At 51.2% G+C, this 12,503-nt stretch overlaps 2 protein-coding genes across 3 annotated transcripts; both read right to left on the bottom strand.

Annotated features, from left to right (window-relative positions):
* Positions 1–914: 914 nt before the first annotated feature.
* On the bottom strand, positions 915–1,736 carry LOC112884441 (citrate-binding protein-like). Its single transcript, XM_025949826.1, has 2 exons — positions 1,425–1,736; positions 915–1,298 (listed from the first exon to the last, which is right to left on the bottom strand). Exons 1-2 carry the CDS (start codon positions 1,734–1,736, stop codon positions 915–917), a joined length of 696 nt encoding a protein of 231 aa, XP_025805611.1.
* A 3,584-nt stretch (positions 1,737–5,320) lies between these two features.
* Positions 5,321–8,906, bottom strand: LOC112887670 (putative wall-associated receptor kinase-like 16). Of its 2 annotated transcripts, XR_003227607.1 has the most exons (5): positions 7,974–8,906; positions 7,717–7,884; positions 6,532–7,643; positions 5,603–5,712; positions 5,321–5,457 (listed from the first exon to the last, which is right to left on the bottom strand). XR_003227607.1 is itself a non-coding variant. In XM_025953913.1 (3 exons), the coding sequence occupies exons 1-3, from the start codon at positions 8,872–8,874 to the stop codon at positions 6,598–6,600; spliced, it is 2,115 nt and encodes a 704-aa protein (XP_025809698.1). In that variant the 5' UTR covers positions 8,875–8,906; the 3' UTR covers positions 6,427–6,597. The 2 variants fall into 2 exon arrangements, 1 of the variants encoding a protein (XP_025809698.1); XM_025953913.1 differs by lacking the exons at positions 5,321–5,457; positions 5,603–5,712 and having other exon boundaries at positions 6,427–7,643.
* Between the last annotated feature and the right edge of the window lie 3,597 nt (positions 8,907–12,503).

The raw sequence follows: 12,503 nt of genomic DNA, 5'->3' as shown, positions 1-12,503 counted from the left end.
AGAGCTGATTAGCAGAGATGGCGTATATAAATTGGTGATGTTGCTTTTCTTATCAAACTGCCGGTAATATAAAACTTGGCTCACGCGGCCTTTCGTCTTTGCACACACTGAGGCCGCTCTCAGAGGCATAGTACCATGCCAATTAGACAAGGAATAAGTGAAAAAGAGTATGAAAAGGGAATTGCAATTTCGGAAAGAACAAAGGTTTTTCACTGAGTTTATAGGCGGTGACGGCAAAGATAATGGAATTTCCCAAAATTTTGTTTGTCTGAGATAGCAAAGGCGGCTACTAATAAGCTGATGGTACAAGTCTACTTCCTTTCTTATTCTTTTAGTTGGTGATCGCATTTTCTTTTTTAAAAAATTATATGGCAGGAGAGCTGTCCCTTAGATATTAAAAAAATAAACCTAGACGGGCTTCGTACAAAATTGGTGGTTGATTTAGAACCTGTTTAGAGGAGTTAAAGTTAAGTGCTAAACTTTAGCACATATTAGCACTCATGGACATGCTAAAATTTTTGTCTTGAATAAAGTTTAGCACACCCATTAGCACTTCTGTTTGGATGAGCTAGTGCTAAAGTTTAGCACTTTCACTCATTAGAACTTGGATGCAAACGGGGCTTTACCTGAGATTCGAGGTGTGGAGGAGGATTCACTGCTTCATGTAGTACATTGGGTAAGTGTAATACAGGAATAAGGCTTTCGTCGTCATCTTCACGTATACATCCATCACAACAAAGAATGCTAAAGAACATATTACCATTTTTTACGCTATTAATGATACAAATAACATATAATCATAAACCACACAATAGACAGTATGATATATACAATGCACGCATCAACATACAAATAATTAAACACCATGTAACTAATCTTTCGTAAACCTGGCAGCTCCAATAATCAAATCATCACTAATCTTTCCTGAAGATCCTGATGTTTTTCCAGCGCGACTCCATGCAGCTGGAGGCGTGGTTCTGCGCGTACACACCGAACTTGAAGTAGTGCGAGTCGCCGCCGCGGCCCGCCACGCGCAGCCGCTCGACGCCGTCGACGTACACGGCCACCGTCGACGCGTCCACGTCGTGCACCACGTTTAGCCGGAACCACCGGTCGTAGATGTTGTCCTCGACCACCTGCCGGTCGTAGTACCGCAGCGCGCCGTCGTAGACGTGCAGCATCAGCGTGGTGGCGGACTCGCCGCCGCCGAACACCTGCATGACGGACACCCCCGTCGTGCCGGACGGGACGTAGCCGTAGCCCTCGAACTGCCACACCCCGGAAGAGTAGTCGTAGCCCTAGAAAGAAGAATTAACAAACGCTGATGACTGATCTAGTGATCTGAATCAAAATCCTCTCTGTATATGATTAACTCTCTGGTTGTGTTAATCTCAACTAAATCTGTGAGAAGGATATGTAATTACCGTCATCCTGATCTCCGTTCTGGGGCTTGTGTTGCTGTGGGGGTCGTGGGGCTTGTCGGAGGACAGCACCCACAGCTGCCGCACGCCGCCGTCGAACCTGTACCGGTCGCCGCCCGGCACGTCGTACGGGCGCTGCAGCACGAAGTTGCCCTCGCTCAATCTCACCGCCGTGAACCCCACCGTCGGGTCGCCACTGCCGACAGCAAGGGCGCGTGACGCCGCCGCCGGCGACGCCAGCAAGGCGGCTACTGCAACCATGCAGACGCAGACACAGGAAAGCCACGGGAGGTGCAGGAGGGCTTGAGAAGCCATTATTGGCATATGCGCAGCAGAAGCTTCTGCCTTGTCTTCCTCGTTTAGCTGAGCTGCTGAGGTGACAGTTGCCTCTCTGCAGATCTGCTAAGCTGGCTTTGTGAGCATCTGCAGCTAAGGTTCATGTGGCTTAAATAGAACAAGGCTTTGGAGATCTTACTAAACTGGGGATCGAGATAGATATGGACAGGTTTCTTCCTATAGAAAAATGCAGCTTTGCATGCTGTAGGTGTTTACACATACAGCCATACAGGATTGGTTGGTTTCAGTTGTTTATAGTGAGAAAGGGTGGTAACTGTTCGTGTATTCTAGTGGCACCAGGCCAGCTGGCAGTCAGTCAGTCAGTGCATGCAGACTGACTGATTTGTTCTGTTCTGTTCTGTTTCCAATTTTTTAACCTAATAACTCATCAGTGGGACGATTTCATCTATGGTGAATACATTGTGCTGATGGCCGGTGCTGAACTCTGTTAATTTGTAGGCTTCCCCGTGTGCTCATTTCTGGCCTCGGAATAGCCTATACATCCTGTTTTCTCTTAAAAAGGCAACATACCATCCAGAAAGCTATTTTGTCACATGCTTAAAGAAACACATAGATTTTTTTATGAACAGATTAAAAAAATTCTAGGTGAAATCCGCAAGATATATGCTGCTATTTTTGCAAAGCCCAATATTTTTTTTCCTGCGAGTAAAGCCCAATATACTTATAGTATCTTCATATCAACCACTCTCCGGTCACGAAAATAAAGACATGATTTTTAACATAATTTTCTTTTGCAACATATACAGGGAATAAAATGCAAGATAAGTAGCACTCTCTCCGGTCACGAAATAAGCTTGTCGTTTCAGATAAGCTAGGGAGTGCAGATAGTAGGTTAATAAAACAGAAAAATAAAAAGTACGTATTGCGTGGTCGTGAGGCACAAGCACAAGGTGATGGAAACGGCAAATGGAGCGTACGTACGGGGTGCAAGCAAAATGGTCCTAATTAAGATCCACTCAAACAAAAAAGAAAAGAAAATGGTCCGTTCACGTTGCGCGATCGTCAGTGCTCTAGTCTAGCAACCTCGTGGCCACGGCAACCTCTAGCAAGCAAGCTAATTCGATGGCGTATTCACGGCGATGCATGGTAATAAAGTGAAAACTTTCGTGGTGACTCTGATGATGCCCTAGTTAATAATTATCTGGCCTAACAAGCTCTTTTGAGGTTGCTCTCTTTCCTTTGGAAAATGAGGGTAAAAATGTAAAATGAAGAAAAAAAAGAGAGACTTGAGTTCATTTGTCCGTGTAGTGTGTAAGGAGTCTGATTAATACACATCCTGGATAGAGAGAAGATACCAGGTGAAAATTGGCTCACTATTGCTAATTTTGGAAACCTATTCAAAGTTAATTTTTCGTCAAAACAGGTTTTCAAAAATTATGAACAAACACTGAGCTACAGTTGAGGACTCGTTGAGGCTCTATGTTTTATGCCATGCAAAATTTCATAGAAAACTCGGCCCCTTTATATTATCGAAAACATTACAAAAGGACAAAAAAATAATTCAGTACAGATGTCTTTTAATCTCAGAAAATGGAACCGGATTTCTTTTCGAGTTTTTTTTCATTGGTTATTATATAGATGGCAGCTTACAATAACCGTAAGCTGAGCATCATTGGTAAACTTAATTCACTTTAGAGAAGCATTGTTCAAGATCACTCTTTTTCTGAATCAGCCTGACTATGTGGGCGCGGATAACTCCCTGCATAACAGATATATACTATCGTGGTCAACCAGCCTTTTGATGCGCGTTTGCGGATCACTCCTGCGCGTGCCCACAGATTGCATGCCAAGTGCAGGGTGCCCAACGGAACGCGTGGAACCCGGCGGCCAAGCCGCAGTGCTCAGTCAAGTCGCTGGCAACCGCCCGCCCGCGCCGCGCGCGCGAGCGAATCAAGCACCGCGTCGTGATCGTCTCCGATGATCCCAGGACCCAGCAGGCTATAAATGGGGCACCTCGGCGACGAAGGAAGGCAGCCCGTGCCCGCCGCAGGAAGACGAGCGAGCATGGAGCTCACCACGTAGCTCGAGCAGCGCCGGCGGCTCGAGCAGGAAGCGAAGACGGAGCCGCCGTCCGAGTCCACCGGCGACGGACGGACCAGGGAGGACACGGCGCCCCGCTCCTCCGTCCCAGGAGGGGGGCAAGGCCGGGACGTACGCAGCTCGTCTCTCTCTCTCACGACTCCACGCCATGGGGCCCGAGGAATGGAGCTCCGTGGCGCCGCCGTTGGCCGGACGCCAACGATTATGTATCCGGATTCTAAGCCTCTCGCTGCTCGCGGAAGAGCGGATGAGAGCACCCACCCCCTGCTTTCCCTTCTCTGCTTCTGCTTCTGCTTCTGCTTCTGCTTCTTCTCCTTACGGTAGATGGGTCGAGTCAGTTATCTGTTGTTTTCTTATGATCATTATTGTTTGAATAATAAAGGGACGTCATTCGTATTCTGATTGTTGTCACAGCAATGCTATTCTCAAATATATTCATATATTTATCTGCAAAAGTGATTACCTAATAGCAACCGACCTTACCTGAACTTCAACACCTTGTTGTCCTCTGAAATGAGTTCCCGGTGACGATAGTTGACAAAGAAGGTTTCAAAACATCCCCTCTCCCTTTGAGTTTCAGTGAGAGCAGAAGGAGCTGTAACCACACAACACAATCTAGCAGTTCTCCCCATGATGGTGAGAAGGCCAAAGGATGTTACTCTGACAGTTCCACATACTGCTGGAAGGAGCACTATTAAAGGTTGATCCAGACAACAAGCACAAGAGAAAAAAAAAAACGGATGGGGGTCATCAGATTTGGCATAAACTAGCGGAGATGCACAGTCGCCACTTCAGTTCAATGAACAACTGCCAAATTGTTGGCAAGCTCCGCGACGGCAAATGGCAGCATAGAAAAGATTCCTGCCGTACCACATCTTCCGTAGCGCTTCGCTTCGTCGCTGCTGTTGCCTCTTTTCCGGCGCCATCGCCAGCGCCATGGCCGACCTCGCCTCCGCATCAACCTCATCCGAGAAGATTTCGCCTACACCCGCATCCCCTTCTGCATCTCCGCCTCCATCTCATTCGTCATCAACCGCCGCCGGGGTGCGGGGCCTCGCCGAGGAAGCCCGCCGCCGCGCGGATAGGAATAAGAACCGCGGCCTAAGCCAGGGGGTTTTATGGAAAAAGTTGGATCGCGATCCGAATTAGGAGGTCTTATGCAAAAGGGTAAGGGATTTTGTGTAAATAATCGGATCGCGACTAATAGTCGCGATCCGATATAGGGGGTATTTTGTAAAACGATAAGGGGCATTTTGTAAAACCAGGTCTTCTTCCTCTTCTCGCCGGCCGGATTTCGCCGATCAAACACCGCCTCGTCCTCCGCAGCCGCCATGCCGCACCACGTCCGCGAGCGCCCCTTCTTCTGCAACATCGGCAGCGCCTTCGCTTCCTCATCCACCACCTTTCACCCCACGTCCTCTCCACCATCACCATCAGCTGCGCCCACATCTCCTTCGCGGCGCGCTCGAGCGATCACGCCTCGCGTCGTCATCTTCTCCGATGATCCCCTTCCCCTGGCTATAAATGGGGCAGCACGGGCACGGTAGCCTCTCGCTGCTCGCGGAAGAACGGATGAGATCACCCACCCCCTGCTTTCCCCTCCTCTGCTTCTTCAGTTCTTCTTCCCCTTCTGCTTCTCCTTGTAGAATAATGGTAGATGTGTCTGAGTCAGTTATCTGCTGAACTTTTTATGATCTTTTTTATTATGTGAAGAACAAGAAGGGACGTTATTATGTGAATAACGTGGTGCACCCGGTGGTCCGCCCCGCCGGCTTCCGCCGTACCTACTGCCTGCCGCCGTCCGTCATCCACGGCTGGAGCCTGGAGAGGTAAGCCGGAATCTGTCCTGCCACCAGAGGTTGCTGAGCAGCGCTTGGGCCCTCTGCCCCTATCCCTGTATCGTTCAAGAGGATAAAGTGTTAGCGTTAATTTCAGGACTTTTGGAGTTGGTGAATCGTAGCCGTGTGCCGATCAAATATGGTATGTTCTTGTTTGTAATTTATTATGGACACGCTTTTCAGAGTCATTTTTTAAATTTGATATGTCTTTCTTGTTTTTTTACATGTTTGATAACCAGGTTGCAACCGTGTGTATGCCAGGAAAACTTGCTGCATTATGCAGGGAATTGACAAAGGACCAAAGGGGTATAGTTGAAAAAATAGGATTACACCCCACCTATGCATGTCACCTTACGAAAAATAATGTTACAACTCACCCGTGTCACATTATTATGAAATAAATATTAAAACTCACATGTGTTATGTCACGTTAGGGGAAAAAATGTTACGACTGATCCATCTCAAATCTACTATAGATCTACTAGATATTTAAATCACACGCCATGTCACTCTTTTCTCTAACGAATCCATATCACAAGATATGATTGGTAAATGTCACATGACGAGATGACAAAAAAATTACATGCAATCTGCTAATGGGTATGTGACGTGCATGGAGGGGACAAAAAACATTTCTTGTCTCAATTTAATGGCCGGCACATCATATGGCCAAAAAAAAAAGAAAAAGAAATCTGATTGGCAAATGTCACGTGCATGGAGGAGAGATAAAAAAAAGTTCGTTGTCTCAATTTAGTGGCCGGCACATCATGTGGAAAAAAAAACAGAAATCTGAGATCTCAACTAATCATATGCATGCATGCAAATTAGATCTAATCCTCTATTTTCTATTTTAAAATAAACATTAAAACTATTACCTCCTAAGGGGTAATATGGTATTAAACCAACGGTCCACGTCCATTTCGGTGTACCACATCACTAATTCATCTGATGAGACTATGGAGTTTGTCGGCGACCTCCTTCATGGTCGGCCTCTCCTCGGCGACCATGCTCAGGCACCGCATCACCAACTCCGCGGCCTCGTCCAGCACCTCCACGCCGACCTCCTCCCTAACCCGCCGGTCCATGACCTCCAGGTGCCGTCCGGCCTGCGCTGCGGTGATGAAGAAGAACGCGAGCCCCCCTTCCTCCTCCTCTTCCTCATCCTCCACCGGGACGAACGCCTTCCTCCCGGTGAGCAGCTCCAGCAGGACCACCGCGAAGCTGTACACGTCGCTCTTGCTGGTGAGCTGGCTGGTCAGCAGGTACTCGGGGTCCAGGTACCCAAGCGTCCCCTGGACCAGCGTGGCCACCGCCGCCTCGCCGGCCGGCGCCAGCCGCGACGCGCCGAAGTCGGACACCTTGGCCGCGAGGTCGCCGTCGAGGAGGATGTTGGCGGACTTGACGTCGCGGTGGAGGACCGGCGGCGACGCCGACGAGTGCATGTACGCGAGCGCGTCCGCGGACTCGGCCGCGACGCGGAAGCGCGCGCCCGGCGGAAGCTCGCTCTCGCCGTCGTCGCCGTGGATGTGGCCGTGGAGGCTGCCGTTAGGGACGTACTCGTAGACCAGCATGGGCACCTCGACCTCGAGGCAGCAGCCGAGCAGCTTCACCACGTTGCGATGGTTGATCTGGGAGAGGATGAGCATCTCCCGGGCGAACTCCTTGACCTGCTTCGCGTCGACCACCCTCGACTTCTTGACCGCCACGGCGGAGCCGTCGGCGAGGACGCCCTTGTAGACGACGCCGTGGCCGCCGCGGCCGAGGACCCGCGCCTCCGCGAAGCCGTCGGTGGCCCTGCTGATCTCCTCCTCGGAGAAGATCTTGAACGCGACGCCGGCGCTGGCCAGCGAGCCCAGCTGCTGCTGCAGGAGGAGGCCGCCGTTCTGCTCGAAGAACCGCCGCTTTGCTTGGAGCAGCCTCCTCTTCTGAAGCCACAGGTGCGCCGAGAAGCAGGCCAGCAGCAGAAAGAACACGCCTGAGCTTGTACCTGAAACAAACACGGTGAACGCCAACAAGAACCAAAACCTCGAATCAAAACCTCATTCCTGGCACTGCAATACCTATGACGGCCTTGAGTGCTGAACTGAATTTGTTGTCTGGGCGGCAGCCATCCAGGATAGTGGCATTCCCACTGGATCCTTTGGGGCATGTGCAGGTGAAGCTGCCCGGCGTGTTGACGCAGGCGCCGTAGCAAGGGAACTCGTCCCTGTGCTGGCACTCATCGACATCTGCGGTTTGATTCATCAGAGATGAGATCGAGAGGCAACTAAGTAAAACTTGTTCATGCCAACCTTCAGGGAGCAGAGGAGAACAAAACCTGTGCAGCCGTCGACCACGTAGGGGTTGCCCTGGTACCCGTCGGTGCAGTTGCAGACGTACCCAGGTCCGTTGCTGGACTCGAGGCACACGCTGTGCGCGCTCCGGCACGCGTAATTGTCAGGCTCTCGCTGTGCGGCGGCGCAGCCCGGGGCGTCCCTGATGGCCCAGTCCAGGACGACGGGCACGGCGAAGTCGCCGGTGCGGTTGAAGTGGGAGCCGGCGAACCAGAACCACCACGCGTCCACCATGAACGCGTAGGCGCAGGCGGTGGAGTTGGCCAGGAACGTCGTCTCCTGGCCACGGAAGCTCCCGAGGTGCGGGCGGTAGGAGGCGAGGCCGAGCGGGATGTTGCTCTGGCAGCAGCCGTCGTCGCCCCGGCACGAGCCCGGCAGCGCGCGCTCGGAGGGGCGGCACACGGACATGCACCCCGTGACGTAGTACCCGTCGCCGTCGGTGAAGTAGGCGAGGCCGGGGCAGCCGATGGACACGAACTTGCTCTTCATCGACGAGAAGAGAAACGCGCTGCCGTTGAGCTCCATGGGTTGCTCCCGGAGGCTGACCACGCGCCCGCCGGGGTCGCCGGGGCGGTCGTAGCACGCGCGGCTGGCGTTCAGGAGCACGGTGGCCTCGGCCGCGGGGAGCGAGATGGCGGCGACCTCGTGGCCGTAGCCCGACACGGTGAGGCGCGGCGGGCGGCGGGCGTCGTCGCACCGGAGCCGGAAGCCCCCCGCGGCCGAGCCGCGGTGGCAGCCCGCGCCGATGCCGAAGGGGTAAGGGACGGTCACGTTGCCGCAGCGCCGCCGGCATCCCGGCGGCGGCTGCCGCTGCCGCTGCGACGCTGCGGGAGGCACCACTGAAAGGGAAAGTGCCAGGCACAACAGCAGCCACGGCACCTCCATTTCTGCAGTGCTCCGCGTTCTTCTTCTCTGTTGTGGATTGAGGAATCAAAATTGATTGATTTGCAATGAGAGAGGTCAAGAGACGCAAGAGGAGAGCAAATCCAGCGTCGACACGACGCGCACATCGGCAGGAGTGCAGCGGCAGCTTCAGGTCGCGCCGGCACCTGCACGGCGGCATCTGTTGCACCAGCCTACGTACCACGGCATTACCTCGAGGATTGACTTGACCTTGAAGTCGAAGGAGCCAGTCTTGAGTCTTCACAGCAAGCAAGGCCTGGCCGGCCGTCGAATCAACATTGATCGAAGGAGCCAGTCTTGAGACTTCGGTTCTAGCTTTCACAATATGCCATTGTGATTATACACAGCTTAGCTAACGTCACGCGATAACGATGCCAACAGATTCACCTATTTTTTTTTAAAAAAATATCCAAGTAAGAGGTACATCGTCAACATCATGCAAAGGGATACAGGAAAGAAAATCACCATCGACATAATTATAAACAAATCAATAGTGAATTTTTTTATTTTAAACCAGGAAATGATTTAGGGGAATTACTTAGCCTGTCGTCTAGACTAGACAGGCTGACAAGCCATACGCCCATGCTTCAACTACTGTCCCTCCAAGCCATAGTTAACTGCTAACTTCTATTACATTTTACTTGTAACACATACGGAGTAGTAGAAGATATGTATATATTATTACCTACTTTTGGTAAAATTCATTTTTTTTAAAAAAAACTTTTTGATAAAATATACTGGTACCATTTTCAAATATCCATGACCATGCTATTTTAAGTCAACTAACGGCACGCATGGAATCCGGCCACCAAAGCGCAGCGACCAGCCACGCCCGTGTTGCCCAGTCAAGTTCTCCAGCAACCGCCCGCGTGCGAGGATCACATCTCAGAGGCTGAGCGCCGCATGCATCACGATCGTCTCTGGAACGGATCCCCTCCCCTTCCCCTGTCTATAAATGGGGCGGCTCGGCGACGAAGCGAGGCAGCCCATGCCCGCCGCAGGACGACGAGCGAGCATGGAGCTCACCACGTAGCTCAAGCAGCGCCGGCGGCTCGGGCAGGAAGCGAAGACGGAGCCGCCGTCCGCGTCCACCGGCGACGGACCGACCAGGTGGGACACGGCGCTCCGCTCCTCCGTCCCGGGAGGGGAGCAAGGCCGGGACGTACGCAGCTCATCGTCTCTCTTGCAAAGCAACTCCACGCCATGGGGCCCGAGGAATGGAGCCCCGTGGCGCCGCCGTTGGCCGGCCGCCAACGATTATGTATCCGGATTCTAAGCCTCTCCCTGCTCGCGGAAGAGCGGATGAGAGCACCCACCCCCTGCTTTCGCTCCTCTGCTCCTGCTTCTCCTCCTTCTCCTTCTCCTTCTCCTCCTTACGGTAGATGTGTCGAGTCAGTTATCTGTTGTTTTTTTATGATCTTTATTGTGTGAATAATAAAGGGACGTTATTCATATTCTGATTGTTGTCACTGCAATGCTATTCTCAAATGTATTCGTATTAGTATATTTATCTGCAAAACTGAGGACCTAACAGCAACTGACCTTACCTGAACATCAGATCCTCAACACCTTGTTTTTGTGTCCTCTGAGATGAGATTCAGTTGAGGAGGCATCCTCTGTTCGTTAGCAAACAAGTACTCTGATAGTTTGAATACCAGAGTGTAATAGCGGTACGAGGTAGGAACGTCTCTGGTATTGTTTGTACTCTTCATCTCACGGTAGTTGTACAGAATATAACGACTCAGAGGAAATACACTGATGAGCTTCTGCATGCCTGGTGTAAGAAATTCAGTTACTAAACATCAGTCCTCTCTGAACATTCAGTTTTGACTTGTAACCTTGTTTTTCCTCTATTTCCTTTTCTTTCTGGGCGTGCAATGGGCAATTTCTTCGGATAACGAGTACTGCGTGCCTGCTGTAAATATTTCCGTGCAGAGGTTACCGATCCCTCCCAAGTCAGTCTAGATCGTTTTATGGTTTAAACCATGACTCTCCCTTTGAGTTTCAGTGAGAGCAGAAGGAGCTGTAATCACACAACAAGATCTGACAGTTCTCACAAGATGGTGAGAAGGCCAAAAGATGTTACTCTGACAGTTCCACATACTGCTGGAAAGAACACTATCAAAGGATGATTCAGACAACAAGCAAAAGAGAAAAGAAACGGATGGGGGTCATCGACTTGGCATAAACTAGCGGTTCAATGAACAACTGCTAAATTATTGGCAAGCTCCGTGACGGCGAATGGTAGCATAGAAAGATTCCTGCCGTACCACATCTTGCGTCAGCGCTTCGCTTCGTCGCCGCGGTTGCCTCTTTTCCGGCGCCATCGCCAGCGCCATGGCCGTCCTCGCCTCCGCATCAGCCTTGTCCGAGCAGTTCACCGACGCCCTCCTCCCATTCCGCATCTCTACCTCCGTCTCCTTCGTCGTAAACTGCCGCCGGGATCCCGCGGCCTCGCCGACGAACCCCGCCGCCGCGCAGATAAGAACAAGAACGGGAACTCAAATCAGGGGTTTTATGGAAAAAGTTGGATCCAAATTAGGGGGCATTTTGCAAAATGTAAGGAGTTTTTTTAAAATAATCAGATCGCGATTAGTAGTCGCGATCCAATTAGGGGGGTATTTCGTAAAACCCGCTTTTCTTCCTCGGCTCGTCGACCGGATTTCACCTCGTCACCGCCGCCGCCATGCCACACCGCGTCCGCGAGCGTCCGTTCTTCCGCAACATGAACGGCGCCTTCGCGACTTTGCGTCCCCATCCAACCTTTCACCTACGTTCTCTCCATCATCAGCTACGCGCCTACGGCTCCCATCCCCTTCATCTGGAAATGTTCAGCTTCCAACATCAACGGTGCTGGGGATGGGCTGCGGACCAGGCGGATGGTCGTGCTCGTGCCGGTGCGAGATATGGAGGAGAAGCTGCATGTTCACCCACCATGACAATTAGTGAAGATAAGTTTCTTAATGTAGCGAATGGTAGCCGCTGGAAATGTTTCTGTGCTCAAGTTACCAATCCCTCCCAAATTCACAGTCAGATCGTTTCAAGCAAACGAGGTGCCTGATGGCCAACTCATCCGATGTAGGGGTGGGGTGAGGGTGACTTGGCCAACTGAAACAACAGTGTCATCTTCTGAAACGAGCTTAATTCATCTGTTTATTGTAACAGTGGGCAGGGACTGGTCCACTTTCCCTGTATTTCCTCCTCTGCCTTTTCTCATTCTTAGAAGTTGCAGGTGCGTCGTGTCAGCTTGCTGTTTGCTGTGAGCATGTTCCTTTGTGTGTGTGTGTGTGTGTGTGTGTGTGTGTGTGTGTTATAGAGATGATCTAGAGTCGGTGTGAGTCTGGCCTGCATGCTCAGACCTATCGACGTTTCAGTTCAGATGAGATCGCTCTTTTGTTCTTAAAAAAAGATGAGATCGCTCTGGTGCAAGATTGATTACGTTTATTCTGGTACTCATCGATCGCCAGTGTAGATGCTAATAAGGATCATGTCATGGTAATGCAGTTTGGCAAAAATAACCAACGCTAACGTGACACACATTGGCTCTTGGCTTCTTGCCCTCTGAAATTAAGCAACATAATTGTCCACTAGGCCAACAAGCACACACCAAA

Source organism: Panicum hallii, chromosome 3, assembly GCF_002211085.1.
Source record: "Panicum hallii strain FIL2 chromosome 3, PHallii_v3.1, whole genome shotgun sequence".
NCBI lineage: Eukaryota > Viridiplantae > Streptophyta > Magnoliopsida > Poales > Poaceae > Panicum > Panicum hallii.
This window is presented reverse-complemented; position numbering and strand designations above follow the sequence as displayed.